Consider the following 24,532-nt stretch of genomic DNA (forward strand, 5'->3'; position numbering starts at 1 on the left):
CCCAACCCCGGTTTTGTGTTTGGGTGGATGGAGTCTACCACTCGTTAGGTCCAACCGCAGAAATTTCAAGAGTTAAATGTTCAAACATTTAAAACATTACTGTCATCTATAAACAAGTTACATGTGTGCTTCTGCACACACCAGAAATCTTTCATGTCTCATGTCACGGACTTGAGCAAAATGGGTTAAATTAAATTATTTTAGTTGTTCTCATCTTCAGACTGTAAGTGGATGTGTTTTATATTTTTGTTTGTTCCTTTTCAAACAGGTTGCTGGATGTTTTCTAAGTCCAATTTCCAAAGTCTCTCTTTCGGATTAAATTAAATGTACGATTTAATCATCCGTTCACATCAGGGAGTGGGTTTTGCAACACTTGCACATGCTCAAGCGTCCAAGGAAGAAACAAAAGGGAGTGAAAGAATTTGTTAACATTAATAACTTAAAATCCAAAAACATGGACATTCACTTGCTTTGTCTGAATTCAGAAAGTTAATGTCCAGTGAGGGTACATTTCTGATGAAGCTCAGACTGCAGCATATTTAGCTGATTATAGGCAGCAATTGCAGAATTCCTTTCAATTGTGATTATGGGCAGCACAGTGGCTCAGTGGTTAGCACTACTGCCTCCCAGCACTAGGGTCCCACGTTCAAATCCAGCCTGAGGTGACTGTCTGTGTGGAGTTTGCACATTCTCTCTGTGTCTGCGTGGGTTTCCTCCGGGTGCTCTGGTTTCCTCCCATCATCCAAAGATGTGCAGGTCTGGTGAATTGGCCATGCTAAATTGCTCATCGCGTTAGGTCAATTAGTCAGAAGGAAATGGGTTTGGTTGGGTTACTCTTCAGAGGGTCGGGTTGGGCTGAAGGGCCTGTTTCCACACTGTAGGGAATCTAATCTAATATGAGATTTGATCAATTTTTTCCATTTCTAACAGGAAAATGTCTGGGAATTAGATTTTGTGGTAATTAAGACCTGCGTTATGCTTGGCATCTGGCTATGGTCAATACTTAGAAGATTGCAATTTGGTTGTCCCAAAATAAGACAAGGACACTCCATAAATGACAAAGAAAATTTTCAGGATCAAGAGGAAATACACAAGTCAATTTTTTTGACCTGGGTTAGCAGCTCCTGTTGATTGGCTGAGCGAGATGATAGTCCATCAGCGCTTTTTCAGGTGTAATGAAGTTTGATAGCTCCTTTTTGTTTCCAAGTCTAACTGGGGGATGGATTATCTACTAGTCTTTTCTACTTGTTGAATGCAACACCGACACAATGAAAGATGGAGACTCCAAACTGATGGTGGTTTAGCTTTATCTTTTATAATGGTACTGGTGGAAGTTTCTAGAACTGGTCGGAAACTTGCACATAATCTGACAGGTAGCAGCCATTTTCAATTCAGAAAAGTCAATTTTAATATCAGCAAAATGTATCAATTGTAAGAAAATGTGTTTTTTTCACAACCTGATACTCTCGTAGAGTTATTGAGATGTATAGTATGGAAACAGACCCTTTGTTCCAACTTGTCCATGCCAACCAGATACCCTAAATTGATCAAGTCCCATTTGCCAACGTTTGGCCCATATCCCTCTAAACCCTTCCTATGCATGTATCTGTCCAGATACCTTTCACATGCTGCAATTGTTTCTGCCTCCCCCACTTCCTCTGGCAGCTTCCTTCATACATTCACCACCCTCTGCATGAAAAGGTTGCCCCTCAGGTCTCTTTTAAATCTTTCCCTCTCACTTTAAAACATTGCCTCTTGCTTTAGCATTCCCTATCTCAGAAAAAGGCCTTGCCTATTTGCCCTATGCATGCCCTTCATGATTTTATAAACCTTGAGAAGATCATCCCTCAGCCTCCAACACTGCAGGGGAAAAAATCCCCAGCCTATTCAGCCTCTCCTTATCGCTCAAACCTTCCAGTTACAGCAACATCATTCTAAATCATTTCTGCATCCTTTCAAGTTGGACAATATCCTTCCTATAGTAGTGCAACCAGAATTGTATACTTTATTCTAAAAATGGCCTCACCAATGTCCAATTCAGCCACAACATGATGCCCCAACTCCTATACTCAATGGACTAACCAATGAAGCCAACTCCCCTGTCAAATGCCTTCTTTATCACTCTGCAGTTGAGATAAAGATACATCAATTTATTATAGAATTAGACTGAGACTGTGAGTACAATCTTATTGAAATATTTGTTTGACTATCCATTTTATCTTTCAGAGCATTGTGTTAAATTGTGAAACAGAACTGTTACAAAAATATTGATGTGAATTTACAGCCAACATTCCTTCTTAATTGGAGACATTATAGTCTTTAATATTTACTTCCAAGTAGAGGTAAAAGCTGTTAAAATTTTCAGTTAATCTGATTCCTTAGTTTTCACGAACTCCTTGTGAACAGTTAAATCAACAATAACATTTCCAATGACAGAAAGTGTATTGTTTGTTCTGGTCTGACTGGATATCCAATTGTGAACTGGTCTATATCTTGAAAACAGTCTCCGAAATGTCCAATTTTATATTTATCTTGATCCATCTCTCGGATTAAAACTTAGTTGCTGTGAGATTTGGATGCCTTCCCTTTCTGTGCTTTTTTTAAGTTTTCATCACTTTGACGTTAGAATTATTTTGCAGTGGTTAAGGAGTCCCTGCTGCTTCCTGCAGTAATGAATGTTTTCTGATGCTTTTTTTGTTGTGGCTCCCAATCTCCTTAAACAAATCTCTCCGCAGGGCCAAATGTCATAGCAATGACATGTGATCTCTCGGCAAATTCCAATAAATCATTTCACTTCTCAGCCCAGATTTCTTGTGGTGCTAGTGAGGTTTGTTTTTCTCTCTACTCCAGTATAATTGGATTTGATTGGATTTGCTCCTGTCAGTTATTTGGAGATAAGTGAAAAGTATTCAATTAGATTCCCTACAGTGTGGAAACTGGCCCTGCAGCCCAACGTGTCCACACTGACCCTCGGAAGAGTAACCCACCCAGACACATTTCCCCGTGACTAATGCACCTAACACTATGGGCAATTTAGCATGGCCAATGCATCTAACCTGCACATCTTTTGGAATGTGGGAGGAAACCCACACAAACACAGGGAGAATGTGCAAACTCCACACAGACAGTCGCCCAAGGCTGGAATCAAACCCATATCCCTGGCACTGTGAGACAGCGGTGCTAACCACTGAGCCATCGTGCTGCTCCCTGTGCTAGCCAGGTAGATCATACCATACATTAATACATCAGGATAATAAGACAGAATGTAGAATATGGTGTTTCAACAACAGAGAAGGTGCAGAGAGAGATCAACTTTAATATTTGAGAGGTCCATTCAAGAGTCTGATAACAGCTGGGAAGAAGCTGTTCTTGAATCTGTTGGTACATGTTTTCAAACTTTTGAATCTTCTGCCTGATGGAAGAGGGTGGAGGAGAGTACAATCTGAATGGCAGGGGGCATGGATTATCTTGGCTGTTTTTCTGAGGCAGCCGGAAATATAGATGGAATCAATGGATGGAAGGTTGGTTTGTGTGTTGGACTGAGCTGAGTTCACAGCTCTCTGTGGTTTTGTGCAGAGCAGTTGCCCCATTCCAAGCTCTGATGCTTCCAGATAGGATGTTTTCCATGGTGTATCTATAAAAATTGGTAAGAGTCATTTTGGACAGACTGAATTTTCTTTGCCTGCTAGATGCATTAGTGTGTTTTTTTAACTGTAGCATCGATGTGGATGGACCAGGACAGATTGTTGGAGATTGTTACTCCTAGTAACTTGACCATCTCCACCTCAGCACCTTGATACATACAGGGATGTGTATTTTGCTTCTCTTCCTGTGGCTGATAACCAGGGCCTTTGTTTAGCTGACATTGATGGACAGATGGTTGTCTTTACACTATGCCACAAAGCTCTCAATTTCTTTCCTATACTCTTGTTGTTGTTTGAGATCCCACCCATTATGCAAACTTATACATTTCATTCACATTTCAGCTCACTGACTTTAACCGGACAGGTAGTACATACTACTGCCTCCAATGAAACAGTCTACATGCGCTTCAAGTTCCTTCTAATCCAAGGGGTGTGTCCTTTGCTCCTTTGCACATACAGAGGTGTGCCTTTTGCTCCTCTTCCTGAAGCTGATGACCAGGTCCTTTGTTTCGCTGACATTGATGGACAAATTAGAACAAAGAAACAAAGACTACCTGAACCTTTCACCTATTTTTCAAGGATCTGTATCCCTCCACTCCCTGCCCACTCCTGTATCTGTCTAGATACATCTAAAGTGTCAATATCATGCCCGCCTCTACCACCACCGCTGGCAACGCTTTCTAGGCGTCCACCACTCTCTGTGCAAAGACCTTTCCACTCATATCTCCCTTGAAGTTTTCCCCTCTCGCCTTGACATCATGACCAAGTAATTGAGTCCCCCACTCTGGGAAAAAGCTTTTTGTTATCTTCCCTGTCTATACCTCTCATGAATTTATAGACGTCAATCAGGACCTCCTCAACTTTCACCTTTCTAATGAAAATAATGCTAATCTACTCAATCTCTCTTCAGAGTGAATGCCTTCCATATCAGGCAACATCCTGGTGAACCACCTCTGCACCATCTCAAAAAACATCCACATCCTTTCGGTAGCACAACTGTATGCAGTATTCCAAATGTGGCCGAACCAAAGTCCTACACAACTGTGACCCGCTAACTCTTGTACTCAATACACCGTCCTTTGAAGGAATGCAGGCCGTATGCCTTCTTGACCACTCTGTCAACCTGCATTGCCACCTTCAGGGTACAATGGACCTAAACACCCAGATCTCTCGCTCCATCAATTTTCCCCAGGGCTTTTTCAGTTGCCGTATCGATCACTCTTGAATTCGATTGTCCAAAATGCATCACCTCACATTTGCTCAGATTATACTCCATCTGCCATTTCTCCGCTCAACTCTCGAACCTATTTATATTTTGCTGCATTCTCTGACAGTCCCCTTCACCACCTACAACTCCACCAATCCTAGTGTCATGAGCAAACTTGCTAATCAGAACACCTATGTTTTCCTCCAGATCATTTATGTATATCAGAAACAGCAATGGTCACAGCATGGATCTTTGTGGAACACTACTGGTCACAGTTCTCCATTTTGAGAAACTGCCTTCCACTTCTACTTTCTGTCTCCTGTTGCCCAGCCAGTTCTCTATCCATCTAGCTAGTACACCCTGGACCCCATGCGCCTTAACTGCCTCCATCAGCCTCCCATGAGGAACCTTATCAAACGCCTTACTGAAGTCCATGTATGAGACATCTACAGCCCTTCCCTCATCAATCAACTTTGTCACTTCCTCAAAGAATTCTTTTAAGTTGTTAAGAGAAGAACTTCTCTGCACAAAACCATGTTGCCTATCACTGATAAGCCTATTTTCTTCAAATGTAAATAGATCCAATCCCTCAGTATCTACTTCAGCAGCTTCCCTACCACTGATGTCAGGCTCACAAGTCTATAATTACCTTGATTATCCCTGCTACCCTTCTAAAACAAGGAGAAAATAATAGCAATCTTTCGGGACCTCACCCATGTTCAAGGATGCTGCAAAGATGTCGGTTAAGGCCTCAGCTATTTCCTCTCTTGCTTCCCTCAGTAACCCGGGATAGATCCCACCTGGAACTGGGGACTTGTCCATCTTAATGCCTTTTAAAATACCCAACACTTCTTCCTTCCTTATACCGAATTGACCTGGAGTAATCAAAAATCTATCCCTAACCTCAAAATCCCTGTACTGCCAGCCGGTTCCCTTTCTATCCTCTGACGGTAACCCATCTACATCCCTCTTGGACCTGAGGTACGATTACCTCCCTGTAATGCCTCTCAGTAACCCCGTCTGCCTCCCGAATGATCCAAAGTTCATCCAGCAATAGCTCCAGCTCCCTAACATGGTTTTCGAGGAGCTGGAGTTGGGGGCACTTCCCACAGATGCAGTCAGCAGGGACACTTGCGGTGACCCTTACTTCCCACATTCTGTGGGAGGAACATTCAACTGCCCTAACCTCCATTCCCGCTATTCTAAATTCCCAATGAGCCATCTGAAAATTAAAGGTGAGGAAAAAAAGACTAGTCGCCTTATCAATCCAGTGCACAGGATTTCTTTTTGGTTAGAGGAGGAGGGTGGGTGGGAGACACTATCCGAGTTGTGTTTGGGGTAAAGCAACCACCCAAATACAAAGCCTCAGTTAACCAAGCAGCCCACCACACCACCACCACCTCCTCCCCCACCCCCAGCATCTTCCCATCAGGCTGCTGGTCACCGCTGTCGCTCTTCCCACTGCAACTGCAGGAGAGAAAAAGACATGCTTGTCTTCATTGGTCAGTGCATTGAGTACAGGAGTTAGGAGGTCACATTGTGGCTGGACAGGACATTGGTTAGGCCACTTTTTGAATACTGCATGCAATTCCGGTCTCCCTGCTCCGGAAAAGATGCTGTGAAACTTGAAAGTATTAACAAAAGATTTACAAGGATGTTGTCAGCATTGAAGGGTTTGAGTTATGGGCAGATCCTGAAAAGAGTGTGGCTGTTTCCCTTGGAGCATCGGAGGCTATGAGGATTATAAAATCAAGGGGCATGGATAGGGTAAATAATTATGGCCTTTTCCACAGGGTGAGGGAGTCCAAAACTAAATGTCATGTGTTTAGGATGAGATGGGAAAGTTGTAAAAGGCACCTGATGGTCAACATTTCCATGCAGAGGGTGGTGCATGTATGGAATGAGGTGTCAGAGAAAGTGTTGGAGGCTGGTACAATTACAGTATTTAAAAGTCATCTGGATGGTTCTATAAATAGGAAGGGTTCAGAAGGATATGGGCCAAATGCTGGCAAATGGGACAAGATTGATTTCGGATATCTGGTTGGCATGGACAAGTTGGACCAAAGTGTCTGTTTCTCTGCTGTACATCTCTGTGACTCTATGACTGTGACTCTAAATGAATCCTTCTATCCATGCTTGAAGTATTCCTTGACTCTCCTCTGACATTCTCAGGCTTCTCCATTATCCTTACACCATTACAATGGGTGGTGCTAATCACATTCTTCAGAAATAAAAACCTTCCACCTCATTACAACAACTCCAAACCCAACACCGGATCCTTGGGAGAGGGAGCAGGAGAATGATGAAGAGGTCAGGATGAGAAGGGATTAAATAGAGATATTTGATTCCTTTCGCTCTAGAGAGTTATCCCTGAGCTGATACTCAGATCCCAGATTTCCAGGGATCTAATCCCCAATTTAGTTGTTGCAGAGTTCCCACCTCTCAATCCATCTTCTGTTGAACATCACAGTGTGCTATAAGACCGTACAATATTGGAGCAGAAAAGTTCGTCTGTTCTGTCATCCAATTATATGCTGATATTTTTGTCGACCCCATTCTCTTGCCTTCTCCCTCCAACCCTTGTTCCCCTTTCTAATCTCTGTCTTAAGGCACTCACTGACTTGGCCTCCCAACCCTCTGTGGCAATGAATTCCACAGATTCACCACACTCTGGCTGCAGAAAGTCCTCTTCATCTCACTTCTAAAGGCGCATCCATTTACTCTGAGGCTGTGCCCTTGGGTCCTAATTTCTCCTAAGCACGGAAACATCTTTCTCCATGTCCATTCTGTCCAGGCACTCTGTTCCCTTTGTTATCAGCTCAGAATTCCATTGAGAGCCATAAATATTTATAAAGTAAAGGCTGCATGAGGATAGTTAACTAATGAGAGACATCATGTGATGCTGTACTCCTGCATTCACTCAGATCAGGAAGATTGACTCTGCAGTTACCTGACTGTACAACCTCTGCGATAGGCTTGTCTTGTACATGAGCCATGTGTCCAAGGACTGAGAAGATGGCGAATCCAGCATACACACTCGTAGCACAATTAACAACACAGACAACGATGGTATCTCTGTAACAGTTGTTGTGGAATTTGTTGTAGGATGACAGAGTTATTAAAGGTCCCACGGCAACTCCAAGGGAATATAAAATTTGTGTTGCAGCATCTTTCCAAACCTGGTAAATCAAATGAAGAATTAATCAATGCTGAGAGATTTCCCTTCATCTCATCTAACTGATAAAACTACATTATTGTGAGGAGTGTGGAGTGGGTTGGGGTTTGGTACCACAATGAATGAGTAATCTTCCTCTCTCTTAATCACATGCACATAGACTAACCTCACACTTCCTTCTTATCGGAGATCATCAGCGATACATTTCACAATACAATAATCTGATTGGTGGATACGACTCTCCGTCACTTTCCATGTTCACTCAGACCAAAGATGTTGATGAGAGTGAGGAGTACGTTTTTCTCCAATTTCCCCCAATATTTATCCAGTCACCCGAAAATGTTATGATTTGTTCTTTTTCAACATTTCAGAAAGAAGTCATCGAGAAGAAGTTTCAATGAATTCAGTTCCCTCTCATTCTTTCTGAGCCAGTTTTCCAATACCTTCTCTCCCATCACAACCCTTGCCAACCCATTCCATGACATTTTATCTTTTCCCTCCCTACCATAGCCCTCTCCAACACTTCCCACCTCAAAGCAGCAGCATGATAGAAACTGTAAACTAACTCATTATGATTTATCATGGAGCTCTGTTAAAATTTGACAACATCAAAAGTGAGTGTTCTGTGGCATTTAAACAAGAGCCCCCTAAAGCAACAATCAGGTTTTAAAATTGACGATTGCAGGTTGTTAACAAAACCAAACTGAAATAAAAAGCAAGTATATTAAACAATGTGAACTTCAGTCAACTCGAATATTACACTTACCTCAGCATCAGCCAGTTTGGAGAAGTCTGATTGGCTCCCAATGTAGAATTGAATTCCTTTATTGGCTCCTTCCAGGGTAAGCCCTTGGATCAGGAGTATGGTCAGAACCACGTATGGGAATGTCACAGTGAAATAAACCACCTGAGTGTGGAGAGTAACTTGTTAGATTTCCCTGTATTAGTGGGACATCATTGACCACACTGAACTGTACACTAATAGGAGAGTAATCAATGTCGAGAATGAAACAGAAAGGGATATTTCCTCAACACTGCACCAGACTCAATGTCCATTGTTCAGCAGCAGTAACCCCAACAAGACTCCTCTCCCACATCCAGATACTCAGTCTAACCCTCATTCACAATCCAGTTACCAGGCTCACACCCAGGTCTCATTGTTCCCACACACCTTCAGCTATTCAGCTGATCCTTCACACAACAAAATGGTTAGAACGAGTGAGATAACGATAATGTCTGCATCTCCTGAGTCCCCCTAAGATAGATCACAGTATCGCAGGGAACAGTGTCGCAGGGAGTAAACTGAGTATGATGGTGTGTTTTTGCTTTCTGATTTACATTACCTCAAACTTTATTTTGTTGCAGCAATTGGACACATTACGCAAAACAGAAGGACTATTCCTTCTGCATATTCTCAAAACGCACTCACTACCATCCTGTTGTCTGGTATAATCATGATGCTGGTTACAGTGTGACTATGGATATCCTACTACCCAGCCCACCCTCATCCAAACCTCATCTCTTTTCTAATTGTCTACTTTTAGATCCCCAGCCTGATCAGTCTCAGTGTCCCATGGAGGAAGAGGACAGCATCTGTACCACCTTGATGAAGAAGCTCCTGATCTGACACTCAGACACCAACTCAAACATTGGCATGACACTTGTGTTGGAGGCTGGTATCGAACTAGGACCAACATTTGGTGAGTCACTGGGTGTGAGTGGACTACAGCCAAACAAGAATGATTCACATTCCAGCTCAGTGCAGGGCAAGGTCAACAGGAAGCCCTGTTATCGGGGACTCAGGTAAAGATCTCGGTGGGGATGTATGCAGAAGAATGCTGATGAGGAGTGACGCTGAGATGCTGTGTGTATTAACGGACATGTCAGACACTCCGAAACCTTCAGGAGGACGGTGGAATCAATCAAGGCTTCATTGTAGCTGAAGACATTTTATGAAACTTGATCTCTCCACAACCTCTCTTCAATCTCCCTCAAATGGTGCACACCCACTTCCACTGCTGCCACCATATCACTGCCAAAGAATTCGGTACGTTTTGAATGGGGCGGCACAGTGGCTCAGTGGTTAGCACTGCCGCCTCACAGTGCCATAGAATTGGGTTCGATTCCATCCTCGGGTAACTGTCTGTGTGGAGTTTTCACACTCGACCCATGCCTGCGTGGGTTTTCTCCCACAGTCCAAAGATGTGCAAGTTAGGTGAATTGGCCATAGTTTATTGCCCATAGTGTTCAGGGATATGTAGGTTAGGTACACTAGTCAGGGTTAAATGTAGAGTAGTAGGGGAATGGTTCTGGGTGGGTTATTCTTCGGAGGGTTGGTGTTGCCTTGTTAGGCTGAATGGCCTGTTTCCACACTGTTGGGATTCTATAGTGATTGTATGATTCTACGAATCTGTCTAACAATTCCTGGGGAACTATCCAGCTAAGTACATTAGAACTAAGTTTAAATCATTATGGAAGGTCTCAATGAGCAGGGAAATTATCCATCGGAATTTTCAATTTCTTGGTCATTTAACACTTTGATCTGTGTGTCAGGGTTTCCACAAGATCCCAATGGGTATCTTTGGGCATATGTCTGCTCTCCAATGATACAGAGATTAAAGGCTTTGGATTAACATTTCCCTCAGGCCTGAAGTGTTGATGTATTATGGATCCGCTGCTCCTCAATGAGGCACTGTCAACATCACCTGGGAGGTCACCAGCTACTTCTCAAAAGGGCTTCTAAATTCAAGTTTTATTGTTGCAGAAATCTGTACTTTGTCATTAGTTTTAACGCTATTCAAGACTTGCCTTTCCTGAAGATTTGATTCCTTTTGATAATGTTGCCCCAATTATCAGACAGACCAGGAGCAGACAAAGAGCTAAATACCAGACTATCTCCCCAGTCTCATCCATTGAACTGGAACGGCGTAAAACCACTTGACTAAAAATAAAAGACAACAGAAAAACATATTATACAAGGACACTGTCCATTACACACAGTTACTATCAGACATAAATGATCGGGAAGAGAGCATTAATGATCTGATCAGTAAGTTTGCAGATGGCATGAAGATTGGTGGAGTAGCAGAAAGCATGGGGACTGTCAAATAATACAGGAGAATATAGGTGTACTGGAGAGTTTGATGGAGGAGTGGCTGAGGAAGTTAATCTGGGCAAATGTGAGGTGATGCATTTTGGAAGTTCTAATTCTCAAGAGAACTATACTGTAAACGGTAGAGCCTTGGGAAAAGTTGATGGGCAGAGAGATCTGGGAGTTCAGGTCCATTGTACTCTGAAGGTGACTGCATAGGTGGGTAGAGTGGTCAAGAAGGCATATGGTACACTTACCTTCATCAGACGGGGTACTGAGTATAAAAGCTGGCAGGTTAAGTTAAAATTGTACAAGACTTTGGTTCGGCTGCATTTAGAAAACTGTGCACAGTTCTGGTTGCCGGATTATCATATGGATGTGGACACTTTGGAGAGATTGCAGAGATGGTTTATGAGGATGTTGCCTGGGATGGAAGGTGCTCACTCTGAAGTGAGGTTGAGTAGGTTAGGATTGTTTTCATTAGAGAAAAGGAGATTGAAGGGGGACCTGATTGAGGTCTACAAAATCATGAAGGGTATGGACAGAGTGGATAGAGATAAGCTTTTTCATCGGGTAAAGGATTCCAGAATGAGAGGTCATGCGTTGAAGGTGAGAGGAGAAAGGTTTAAGGGGGATGCACGTGCAGCAGGTACTTTACACAGAGGGTGATAGGTGCATGGAATGTATTGCCAGCAGAGATAGTAGAGGCAGACACGGTAGATTCATTTAAGGTGCGTCTGGACAGATGTATGAGTAGGTGGGGAGCAGAGGGATACAGATCCTTAGGAATTGGGCAACAGATTTAGACAGTGGATTTGGTCAGCACAGGCTTGGAGGGCTGAAGGGCCTGTTCCTGGGCTATAAATTTTCTTTATTCTTTCTTCCTTCTTTGTTCTTAAAACTATCGATTGATTATAATTCAATTCAGTTTTATTTCAGAATGGAATTGCCGACAGTGTCAACATTAAAATTCAACAAAGTACTTAATGGTTTACTTCAATTTCTATTCATTTCCTTTTAATTATCAAGCTTTTGGGATATTTTTGAAAGACAGATTGGAAAGTCTACAGTGAGTGGAAAGTTAACACCAAAAAATGAATAATTGTCCTTAATCTTCTCATTGTTTAAATCTGTCCTGACCTCCCATTGACCTGCTGGTGTTTGAGAACCATGTGAAAGGTCATTTTCTTTCTGCTAGTACTTTCTCCATGTTGCTTCATCTGGAATTTCTTGCTGAAAATGATCCTTCTTCTTGTAATTCTACTACCACATTCACAAAAGGACAATTCTGTGCCCAGTGTTGGTCTAAGTGTTGGAAACAGGACTTTGTCTTCATTGCGGCCTTTGGATTACTCAGCTACAGTTTATTTACTTGAGCAGAGACCTCACTGTTGTTACCTCTGACTTCTCTCGAGTTCTGTTCTGCCATATTCAAGGACAATGCGATTTCCCAAACTGTGTCAGGAGCTCAGTGGAAATGCTTGCACTTTTTCACCTGTTCACAAATCTGACTGCTAAGCTCTCTCTCTCGTTCAATTCTTTCCAATTAAAATGGCTGAACAGTTTCCTTAAAGCTACAATGAACTCTCCAGTACCTTCACTGAGCCCTTGTTCCATGCTGATAGCTTTCTGTAATCTCCAATATCTTGGAACTGTCGTGCTGTTCATCCTACACAATGTCTGACAGTGGAATGCGTTTTGGTTTATCAAGGGGAGCAAATCCTTGAATGTTTCATCTGCTTCTGGGTCTGATTCAGTGAGAGATATCACCCAATTCCTCTCACTCATTGCCTGATTGACAGCCAGCATATCTGGAATATTCCGGATATTACGCACTAGCTACATATGCACCAAAGATTCATGATCATGACTGTCCTCACCCAGTCTCCCAATAATACCCGTTAATGAAGACATCCTTAAAGGTCAGTTCACCTCTATGTACAAACAGCCCTCTTCACAAAGATAAGATTCTTTAAATTATATCTCAGCAAATAAAAGACACACAATTCCTCTCTGAACTTACTGGAAGCCCAATTTTATTTGGAAAGGAGTATCCACAATCCTAACCCTATCGCGAAATGTCTGAAAGGATCATGTAGCACATGGAGATTGAACTAAACCATTGTATTATGGTGTACACATATTGACATAACTGGACATAAAATTGTGCTTCTCCACTTTGTTTAAATAGTGAGGAGTGTTGATGAATATCCCTGGAGAGCTGATTGGATTTGATGGGGTTCCTGATAGTACTTCATTGACTGCCTTACCTTGCACTGTTAAAACTACCTGGGTCAGTCACAGAGTCTCCCAATCATTCAGCTCCATCACATTGTTAAACAGCAGAACTGCTCCCAGATAGTTTCCCTCAAATCCCACTCTATGGATTAAACATAAAACTGTACTCAATTAAAATCACAGAGAAAGGAATATCAATCGCAGATAATTTCAACTATATAATCTTTAGGAATTCCTATGTTGAATCTCTTCCTTAATAAACACATAAGCAGACATATTCAATATTCATAGAACCCCTGCAGTGTGGAAACAAGCCATTTGGCCCAACATGTCCACACCAACCTTCCAAAGAGTAACCACCCAAGACCTATTCCCCAACCTTATTCCTCTAAATTTATCCCTGACTAAAGGACCTAACCTACACATCCCTGAACACTATGGACAATTTAGCATGGCCAATTTAACTAACCATTGGCCAATTCACCTAACATTCATTGTATAAGTGTTGCTAATAAACCTATAGTGTTAGAAATCAAGAAGCTGTTAATTAACAAAGGGGCCCTGTTGTGATGTTGTAAAGAACAAAGAACAAAGAAAATTTGCAGCTCAGGAACAGGCCCTTCGGCCCTCCAAACCTGAGCCGATCCAAATCTACTGTCTAAACCTGTCACCAACTTGCTAAGTATCTGTGTCCCACTGCTCGCCACCTACTCATGCATCTGTCCAGATGCATCTTAAATGAATCTACCGTGCCTGCCTCTCCTACCTCTGTTGGCAACGCATTCCAGATGCCCACCATCCTCTGTATGTATCCCCCTTAAAATTTCCACCTCTGACCTTGAAAGCCTGACCTCTCGTTATTGAATCCTTCACCTTGGGAAAAAGCTTGTCTCTATCCACCCTGTTGATACCCTTCATGATTTCGTGAACCTCAATCAGGTCCACCCTCAATCTCCTTTTTTCTCATGAAAACAAACCTAACCTACTCAACCTCTCTTTATAGGTAGCACCTTCCATACCAGGCAACATCCTCATAAACCTTCTCTGAATCCTCTCCAAAGCGTCCACAACCTTTTTGGTAATGTGGCGACCAGAACTGTACACAGTATTCTAAATGCGGCCAAACCAATGTCTTGTACAATTTTAACATGACTTGCCAGCTCTTATACTCAATACCCTGTCCAATGAAGGCAAGCATCCTCTATGCCTTCTTGACCACTCTATCCACCTGTGGTAGGTACAATGGACCTGCACTCCCAGATCTCTCTGCTCATCAACTTTTCCCAAGGCTCTTCTGTTCATGATATAATTCACTCTAGAATTAGTCTTGCCTAAATGCATCACCTCACATTTGTTTGGATTGAAAATTATCTGCCACTTTTCCGCCCAACTCTCCAGTTTATCTATATCCTCCTGTATTCTCTGACAGTCCCTTATGCTTTCTGCAACTCCACCGATCTTTGAGTCATCTGCAAACATGCTCATCATACCAACAGTTCCCTCCTCCAGATCATTATGTATATCACAAACAACAGCGGTCCCAGCACTGACCCCTGTGGAACACCACTGGTCACCTTTCTCCATTTGGAGAAACTCCATTCAGTTACTACTCTCCGTCTCCTGTTGCTCAACCTGTTCTTTATCCACCGAGCTAGAACATCCTGCACACCATGTGACTTCAATTTCTCCATTCGTCTACAATAGGGAACCTTATCAAATGCCTTACTAAATTCCATGTATATGACATCAACAGCCCTCCCTTCATCTATCAACTTGGTCTCTCCCTCGAAGAACTCTATTAAGTTGGTACGGCATGATCTCCCCTGTACAAAACCATGTTGCCTATCACTGATGAGCCCATTCTTTTCTAAATATAAATAGATCTTATCCCTCAGTACACTCTCCAGCAACTTTCCCACCACCAACATCAGGCTCATTGGTCTGTAGTTACCTGGAATATCCCTACGACCCTTCTTGTACAGGGGGACAATATGAGCACCAGTCTTCCGGCACCACACCTGTATTTAAGGATACCACAAAGATATCTGTCAGAGCCCCAGCTATTTCCTCTCTCACCTCCCTCAGCAACCTGGGACAGATCCCATCTGGTCCTGGGGATTTGTCCACCTTAATAACCTCTTGCCAACCCAACATATCTTCCCTGCTTATGCCAACGTGATCCAGACTATTCAAACGTCTATCACTAATCTCAAGATTCATCATAATCCATTCCTCAGTGAACACTGATGCAAAGTAATCATTCAGAATCTCACCCATTCTCTCAGGTTCGACACACAGCCTTCCTTCATTATCCTTTAGTGGGCCAATCCTTTGTCTAGTTATCCGCTTGCTTCTGATATAAGAATAAAAGGCTTTGGGATTCTCCTTAATGCTGCTCACTAAAGCTATTACATGTCCCTTTTAGCCCGCTTGATTCCTTGTTCAAGACTTGTCCTACTCTTCCAATATTCCTCCAGAGCCCGTTCTGTTCTTAGCTGCCTAGACCTTATGTATACTTCCCTTTTCCTCTTGGCGAGTCGTACAATTTCTTCTGTCATCCACGGTTCACGAATCTTGCCCTGCCTATCCTTTGCCTTCAACGGCACATCTTCTAGGAGAAAGTGAGGACTGCAGATGCTGGAGATCAGAGCTGAAAATTTGTTGCTGGAAAAGCGCAGCAGGTCAGGCAGCATCCAGGGAGCAGGATGCTGCCTGACCTGCTGTGCTTTTCCAGCAACATATTTTCAGCTTCAACGGGACATGCCTATCCTGCACTATCTTTAACCTATCTTTGAAAGCCTCCCACATCTCAAATGTGGACCTCCCTTCAAATTGCTGTGTCCAATCCACATTTCTCAGCTCCTTCCTAATTTTGATATAATTGTCCTTGGTCCAGTTTAGTACTCTTCCTTTAGAACCACTCTCATCTTTATCTATGAGTATTCTAAAACTTACAGAATTGTGCTCACTGTTCCCAAAGAAATCCCACACCGCAACTTCTGTAATCTCCATCTCGCTGCCTTGTTGTTTTCTCTTCTGGTTCCCAGCCCCCTGCCGCATTAGTTTAACCCCCCCCCCCCCCCCCCCCAATAGCAGTAGCAAAAGATCCCCCAAGGACATTGATTCCACTCTGTTGTATTGTAACAGGAGTATGATGTAAACAATAGCTGTGCCGAAATCAAACAGCTACTGTCTCATTAAACAGGACATTCACCAACTGACCTTCCCAAGAGGAGTTACTGGCCCAGCTATGCAGGTATAGGCGGAGCTCTCTGTAGCAATGTACTTACTCCCAGTATTGCTCACTCGGACCCTGGTGAGGAATGGAGATTTCTGATCCATGTGGACAACTTTCATTGTTTGCCTGCAGCCATGTTGTATTAACGATTCTAAAATATCCATCATCCAGAGTGAGGTTGCAGAGTGGGTCTGGAAAATGTGGAATGTGTTTTAGAATTACAGTTCATTGGGAATGATGCTCTGATTTCTAATGATGAGAATCAGAGCCACTGTTTCACTCTGACTGACTCAGCACTACCTTGTTGAATCCATGGAGGAGGTTACAGAGAGATCACAGCATAACCTTGGAGAGGGAGAGTTGCAGCCAGTTCCAATCACTGGGCTCTGTGCCTGCAAGTGGGCCCAGTTTAAACCAGCACTGTCCACATCAGTGACCTGTCAGAGCAAGATCATTCTCTTCAGGAGAGAGACAGAATCTCTGAGCAGCATCTCTCCTAATCACAGGCTGTTTCTCTCTCACATTTGCTGTATAAGGGCTAAAGCAAATCTGCAGCTAATGCAGGAGAGAAACAGCCTTTGATTGGACAAATAGCCAGGAAGGTAATTGATTGTGATGAGTGAGTCACTGGGAATGTTTCAGTGCAGCTCTGGGCCTCACTGGAAGCCCCAACACAACTCCACTCCTCAGGGACTGCTGTCAACCAATGAAAATCGAGGGGCTGCTGCCTGTTATAGGGGGTGGGGCAAGGATGGAGGAGGCTCCAAATGATGATATGGAGTTGGGAGGGCGGTTTACAAAGGGAGGCTGCAAACTGGGATGAGGAAGTAGGCAGAGAGGAACTACCAACAGAGATCCAGTCAGATCAAGGATAAAAATTCACATCCAAACTAATCAAGGACATTGTGGATAACTTGGGAATAAAGCAATTCAAATCTACTGCATACCGTCCTGAATCGCAGGGAGCGATAGAGAGATGGCATCAAACATTGAAGACCATGATGATGGCTTATGGTCAGGTTTATCCAGATGATTAGGATAAGGGAGTTCTGTTTGTACTTTTTGCGATCAGAGATGCACGAAAAGAATCAACCAAATTCAGTCCATTTGAATTAAGTTTTGGGCATGAAGTAAGAGAACCATTAAATTGATTAAGGAGAAATTAATAAGTCAGAATTCAGAGACCGCCCATTTGACCTTGTGTCAAATCTTAGAGAACGATTAAATAGAGCTGGAGAGTTGGCTCGACAGCATTTAAAAGTATCACAGCGTACAATAAAACAGGAAGCAGATAAAAAAATCACAAATTCGCAGTTTTGTAATTGGGGAGAAGGTATTGGTGTTACTTCCAGTAACAGGTTAGCCTTTAAAATCAAGGTTTAGTGGACCTTATCAAATCAAGAGGCAATTGAGTGAGGTGAACTACTTGATAAGGACTCCAGACAGGAAGAAACCTCACAGAATGTGTCATGTGAATATGCTCAAAAAGTATTTTGAAAGGGAAGGAAAGCAAGAGGAGAAGATGTTAATGATTACAGCACAGAAGGAAGAATCAAGTTCAGAGGACTCTGAAATGGACATTCCTCCCATCAAATTGGACAATGAGGAAGTTGTCAAAAATAGGGATAAATTATAATGTTACCTTCCACAAGAAAATTGAAATGACCTGAAAGAGTTGTTACTATCACATGGGGAGATATGCAGAAATAAACTGAGAAGTACTAACCTAATTGTTCATGATGTAGATATAGGGATGCTGTTGTGATTGAGCAACATTCTTATAGGTATAACCCTCTACAGTTGGCACAGGTTCAGAAGGAGATAGAGCGCAAGCTCCAAGATGGCATAATCGAAGTGAGCTACAGTGACTCGAGCTCACCCATTCTCATGGTGCCAAAGCCAGATGGTACGCAACGGTTATGTGTGGACTATCGCAAAGTCACCGCCATTACAAAGACTGATGCACATCCGGTTCCACGGTTGGAGCATTGTGTCGAAAAAGTGGAACAAGCAACTTACATTTCTAAGTTGGACTTGCTCAGAGGCTGCTGGCAAGTACCTCTGTCAGAGAGAGCAAAGACAATTTCGGCTTTTGAAACACCAAAGGGACTCTGTCAGTTCAAATTCATGCCATTTGGTATGAAAAACGCTCCAGCCACATTTCAGAGACTGACTAATAAGGTCATTGCCGGGTTACCCAATTGTGTGGTGTCCGTTGATGACCTGGTGATTTTTAGTCACTCCTGGAAGGAACATTTACAGTATTTATCAGACCAGTTCGATCGATTTTGGAAGGCAGGCTTGGTGGTTAACCTAGCTAAAAGTGAATTTGCCAAAGCACAAGTCATTTTCCTGGGCTATGTTATTGGACATGGGCAAATGGCCGCACGGGATGTGAAAATGAAAGTAATTGGGGAATTTCCCATACCATTGACAAAAAGAGCAGTACTACGGTTCCTGGGAATGAGTAAATTTTACCAAACATTTATGTTGAACTTTAGCAGTGTGGCTGCTCCACTCATCGAATTGTTAAAAAAAGGGCAAGAAGTTTCAGTGGACAGCGGATTGTCAAAATGCTTTTGACAGTCTAAAAACTGTGTTAACCACTGCTCCAGAATTAGCCACACCAGATTACCCGAAGCCTTTCAAGATGGCTATCAATGCCAGTGATGTGGGTATCGGTACAGTGCTCCTGCTGGAGAATGACCAGGGAATAGTAAGACCCATCTGGTATTTTTCCATAAAGTTCAACGTTCATCAACGGAAATATTCAACAGTGGAGAAAGAGACTTGGTCTTGGCATTGCAACATTTCAATATTTATATTACCAGCAATGCACCTGAGACAATCGTATACACTGATCACAACTCATTGACATTTGAGAAAAAATTTATGGACAAAAATCCCAGACTGTTTAGATGGAGCTTGTTGTCTCAGCCATTCAGTTTGACAATTGTGCAGGTGGCAGGTCGCGAAGACGTGATTATCGATGCGTTATCGTGGCTCGAATGAGGCGTTCGGTTGTGCGTGTGCCACGGCCTGAACTCGCCTGTGGTTGCGCATGTTTGCAGGTGTATAGTCAGTATAGTGTATCTGTGTGTTTAAACTACTAACCGGGATTTTGATATTGATGGTTCATTTTTTTTAAGGTGGAGGGAGACACAAACCTGGTCCCTTTTTTCGAAAAGCTGTTCCATTTCTCAAGGATACTGTGTCCATGATTTTTTTCAGGGGTATTTCTCACATGTGAGCCCAAGCCTGGATGTTGTCCATGTCTTGTTGTATTGGACATGAACAGCTTCAGTGCCTGAGGAGTGGCAAATGGTGAACACTCTGCAATCATCAGTGAACATCCCCACTTCTGACCTTACGATGGAGGCAATGTCATTGATGAAGCAGCAGAAGATGGTTGAGCCTTAGACATGACCCTGAGGAACTCCTTCAGAGCTATGCTGGAGTGAGATGACTGACCTTCAACCACTACAAACATCCTCGCTTGTGCTAACCAGCAGAGAGCCTTCCCGTCATTTCCATTGACCGAGGGCTCGTTCGAGGCACATTCGGTCAAATGTGGCCTTGTGTCAAATATAGTCATTCTCACCTCAGCTGTTTTGTCCATGTTTGGCTAAGGCTGAAATGAGATCAGGGACTACGTTATTCTGTTGAAACCCCAAATGAATGCCTGGAGACAGTTTTTTGCTGAGCAGCTGCTGTTTGACATCACTATTGATGATATCTTCCATCATCTTGTTCATGGAGCCAGAGTTCATCCTCTGCTTTTCTTTTTGTTGTCTTTCGTTCTCTCTCTTGTTTTTTTCTCTCTGTACCTTTACTTACCTCTTGCCCTGAGCTCGGACAGCATTGGGGCTGGTGAGAGTCCAGTGCGGACTTTGAGTGAGCCTATTGTGCTGACATTGAGCAGACCCAGTAGCGGGTGTTGAGTGGATCCAGTGTGTGGTCCTTGAGCAGGTCCAGCGTGGACCTCAGGCAAGACCAGCCTGCGGTCCTCAGGTAGGCCCAGCGTAAACTTCAAGGGAGCCCTTACCTTTTTCTGGGGCAAGCACAGGACCAGCATTGGGTTTGGCCACTGCTGCATCGAGCGAGGAAATGTTGGCGAGGGAGGCTCAGCAGCGAAAGATGGTGTCTGGGGATCATTAACTTGTCGTTGGTTGGGTTCGTGCTGGCATAAGGGTATCATAGCAATATTGATGATGTGGGCCCAGCAGTAAAATACGTGACTCCGACGTTGGTTGGTCTGGCACAGGAAGTAGCAGAGGATTATCAGCCCAGCAGCAAAAGATGCGCCAGATGATTGATGACTTTGATGTTGGTTGAGTCTGATGCAGATGGTGGTGGAGTGGTGGAGGAGTGATAGTGATGCAGGCTTCATTGATGATGAGCTGGCTCAGGACTGATGGGCACTCTTCAACCTTTATCTACTCATAAATTATTCAAAATAGCACCGAAACATGGAGACAACTGAAAGCTTTTCAATGTATTTTGTTGTATTCTTCCGTGTGATAATAAAATCGTTTATTCATTCACTTTAATGATGATTAATTTTACCTTTTCTTGGTTCCCTCATAATTTGATGCAGACCAGGTCTAGCCGCTATGTCCTTTAGGAATCAACCAGCTCAATCAGTAACAGTGTTACTGAGTTACTCTAGAAATTGGACATTGAAGTCAACCAGCCAGAGTACATTCTGCACCTCAGTATTTTATCCAAGCGTTCGGCAACTCTTTTCTCATTCCAGGTTTATTAACTGAATGTAAATGTCACGCTGAGGTGGTAGTATCTGAAACCATGGCCCAGGACTTTCGTCTGGATCTCTGGATTTCTAGTCCATTCACAATATCAATACACCACCCACTCCCCATGCTATGCCACTGCCTTTTCCCAGCTAAAGTTTGCCAGAAACCAAAGGGAAAACAGGACAATTACAAACTATCCGAACCTTTTGTTCTCAGCTAGAATTCAACCCGAAATCAAAGGACTGCAACTGTTCCAGTCTCCACGTTCAGCTGAGATCCAACCTTCTGGCTACTCAGCTCTGAGTAACCAACAACCTGCTGTGAAATCTACAATCGACACAAACTTTAATCCAGATTGAAGCATGAAATCTGTCATGGAAGTCATTCGGCCGAACACACGGCGAGCCAATGAAAATTTTATTAAAAATGTTTTATGTTTAATGTAAAATCGATATCATTGCATCCATTCCTTGTTTGTGTGTGGGTATGCACGATGCATTAAACTATAGGAAACATTTGAGAACAAAACTTTCTTGAATTGCTTAAATTGAACCAAGCACCACAAAGGGATAAGAAACACAACAATTTCCAAAGCTACATCCTATTATTGACCTAAACATAAACCATCTGTTATAGAATCAAAAGCAATAATCTCTATTTCATCGCTCCCATGGACATAGGACACTGATGCACATTAATATTAAAATCTTTGCCCTTTTCTGTCTTCTCCCTACCTGGTCTTGACAGCATGAGGCTCCAGCAATCTAATTGATGCTTCAGTACCTTTCAATCAGGCTAGGAAGCCTATCAGGTGACAAGACATGACAGAAAATGTGAAAGAGAATACAAACAAACACATCACACAGCATTGACCTGGACGTTGGAACTAACAAAGGAAGAGGTGACCCAGCAGAATTATTTCCAGTAACATGTGGGAACTTTTATTAAAACTGGGAGAACTGCTCCACAGATTAATCAAGTATTACTCTGACATGGTCATGTGCTGTGAATTATAGGAAGTAACAGTCCAGACTCCTCCTTTGCAGTTTTATGAAGGTGTAGCAGTACTGTACCTTTAAGAAAGTTGAAAAGCGAGCAAGGACAAAGCACCAGAGTCCGGAAAAAGGGAACAATGTAACACTTGGTCGAAACAAACAGCAGCAGCTGGGTTGCTATGAAACAAAACCAATTCAAATTTGGTCAATCATTTCAAATTATGCCCCAAGATACCAAAATCCAATCAAATTTGAATTTAGTATTTTGATAACATTAAAACCAATGAAACGATCCGATGTTTTGTGGTATAAAGCCTGACATTTTGAAAAGTTAGGAGGAGAACTGCCAAGCCACCAACAAGTACAGTCTGCCAGCAGACCAGCTCTCTGAAAGGTATCTGTCTATAAGATGTTTGTACAGCAGAACATCAAAAAGACGACAGAGCAAAATCTGCAGAGGAAGATACAAAAAGAAGATTTGACAGCTGACTGGTTTGAAAGTTGATTTTTTTTGTAAATCTTAATCGGGATATGTTAATCGGACTAGTATTGTCGAGTGGGAGGTAAAAGATAGGTTTAAGAGAAAGGAGTTGTAAACAGTTGTTGGTTCTAATATTCTCTGTTGGATTTAAATAATAAAGTTGTTAATTTTTACTTTAAATAGTGACCTCTGGGATAGCTCTTTGCCTCTCGAATTTAAAAGGTTATAGCATGGGGTGAATCTTTTCTGTGCTGCTGGTTTACATTAGCAGAGGGGTTTACCCTGTGCCCTAACAACAGTGTGAAGGCAGTGACCCTGGAAGTTTACAAAATTGGTTTCAGAATACCTGAAATCTCTTGACATCTGGTGAAATATGGGGAAGGAAACCTCCAGCTGATAGTTACTGGGTGGCACTGCCAAAGAACAGCAGACAACATGATGACTAGTTCAAGTTCAGTTAAAGACATCATTGTAAAAAGCAAATGAGCAAACCATGAGCAAATCACAGGTAACTGGCTGGTGAAGCTTCCCTTGTCACTTCCCAGGTTTTGGCACAGAATTATCTTTGCTGACGATTCTTTCGAGGCTTATGGTCACAGGAACTCCTGTTTCTTTTCCAGAAACCGATGCTTCACACATGGAAGTATGTTCTGGTTGATACACAGGTTTGAGAGGGTGCAGAATATTCTCAAAGGGAAGAGAGACCAACAGGAGGTCATTGAACACATTGGAACCAGCAATACACGAAGAGAAAAGGACAAGGTTCTGGACAGAGAATATAGGAAATTAAGCAGGAAATTAAAAGGTAGGTCCTCGAGGGTAGTAATACCTGGATTATTCCCGGTCCCATGTACTAGTAAGAGTAGGAATAGGAGGATAGAGCAGATGAATGTGAAGCTGAGGAGCTGGTGCAGTTGGATCGAAGGGTCTGTTTCTGTGATGAACATTTCAATGACTCTACAACAGTCGGTGTCCATACTCTCCCCAATCAAAGTAAGTACTGTACCTTTGGGAGTCCTGCTGCATGTTTCATCTGCTCCCCACCAACTGAAGCAGTCTGCCCACGGCAGGGGTGATTGGAAGGAAGCAAACAGGTAGTACAGACTGTAGGCGAGGATGCAGGTTGATGGACCGATGGAAGCGGAAACAACAATGATCATGGTGAGCCCCACACCTTCATATACAACAAGGAAGAGTAGATTAGTTTGTCAACTTTTAATTTGAAATACCTTTTTTGACATGGATTTGACTTGACAGTAAAGCAATTGTATTTTTCTGAAATTAGATTTTCTCTGAAATTCATTAGTGGGATGTGGGTGTCTCTGGCTGGCCAGCATTTACTGCCCTTGAGAAGGTGGTCGTGAGTTACCCTCTTAAATTGCTCCAATCCACCTGCCGAGGGGTGAGCCACAATGCCATTATGGAGGGAATTCCAGCACTTAGACCCAGCCATGGTGAAGGAACAGCAATCAATTTTCAAGTCAGGATGGTGAATGGCTTGGAGGGGACCCTGAAGGTTGTGTTCCCATGCATTTGCTGTCCTTGTCCTTCAGGATGGAAGTGGTTGTGTGTTTACAAGGTGCTGTCTGAAGAACTTTGGTGAAGTTCTGTAGTACATCTTGTCGACAGTACATACTGCTGCTACTGAGGTTTTGTGGTGGAGGCATTGGCTGTTTGTGGATATTGTGCTAATCAAGCTGGCTGCTTTG

General features: G+C 42.9%; 1 protein-coding gene across 1 annotated transcript in view; it reads right to left on the minus strand.

The window, feature by feature from the left end:
- LOC148148869 (sodium- and chloride-dependent neutral and basic amino acid transporter B(0+)-like) overlaps window positions 1-24,532 on the minus strand; it is a 63,675-nt gene that overhangs the window by 23,594 nt on the left and 15,549 nt on the right. The window contains exons 4-8 of the mRNA XM_087991814.1: window positions 23,830-23,997; window positions 16,646-16,784; window positions 10,835-10,967; window positions 8,793-8,933; window positions 7,802-8,030 (exon numbers count right to left, since the gene is read on the minus strand). Of these exons, the coding sequence (XP_087847940.1) occupies window positions 7,802-8,030; window positions 8,793-8,933; window positions 10,835-10,967; window positions 16,646-16,784; window positions 23,830-23,997 (810 nt within the window). The remainder of the gene's footprint in view (window positions 1-7,801; window positions 8,031-8,792; window positions 8,934-10,834; window positions 10,968-16,645; window positions 16,785-23,829; window positions 23,998-24,532) is intronic.

Source organism: Chiloscyllium plagiosum, unplaced genomic scaffold (genome assembly GCF_037043375.1).
Source record: "Chiloscyllium plagiosum isolate Xiang-an unplaced genomic scaffold, Cpla_swu_hap1 HiC_scaffold_11, whole genome shotgun sequence".
In the NCBI taxonomy this organism is placed as follows: domain Eukaryota; kingdom Metazoa; phylum Chordata; class Chondrichthyes; order Orectolobiformes; family Hemiscylliidae; genus Chiloscyllium; species Chiloscyllium plagiosum.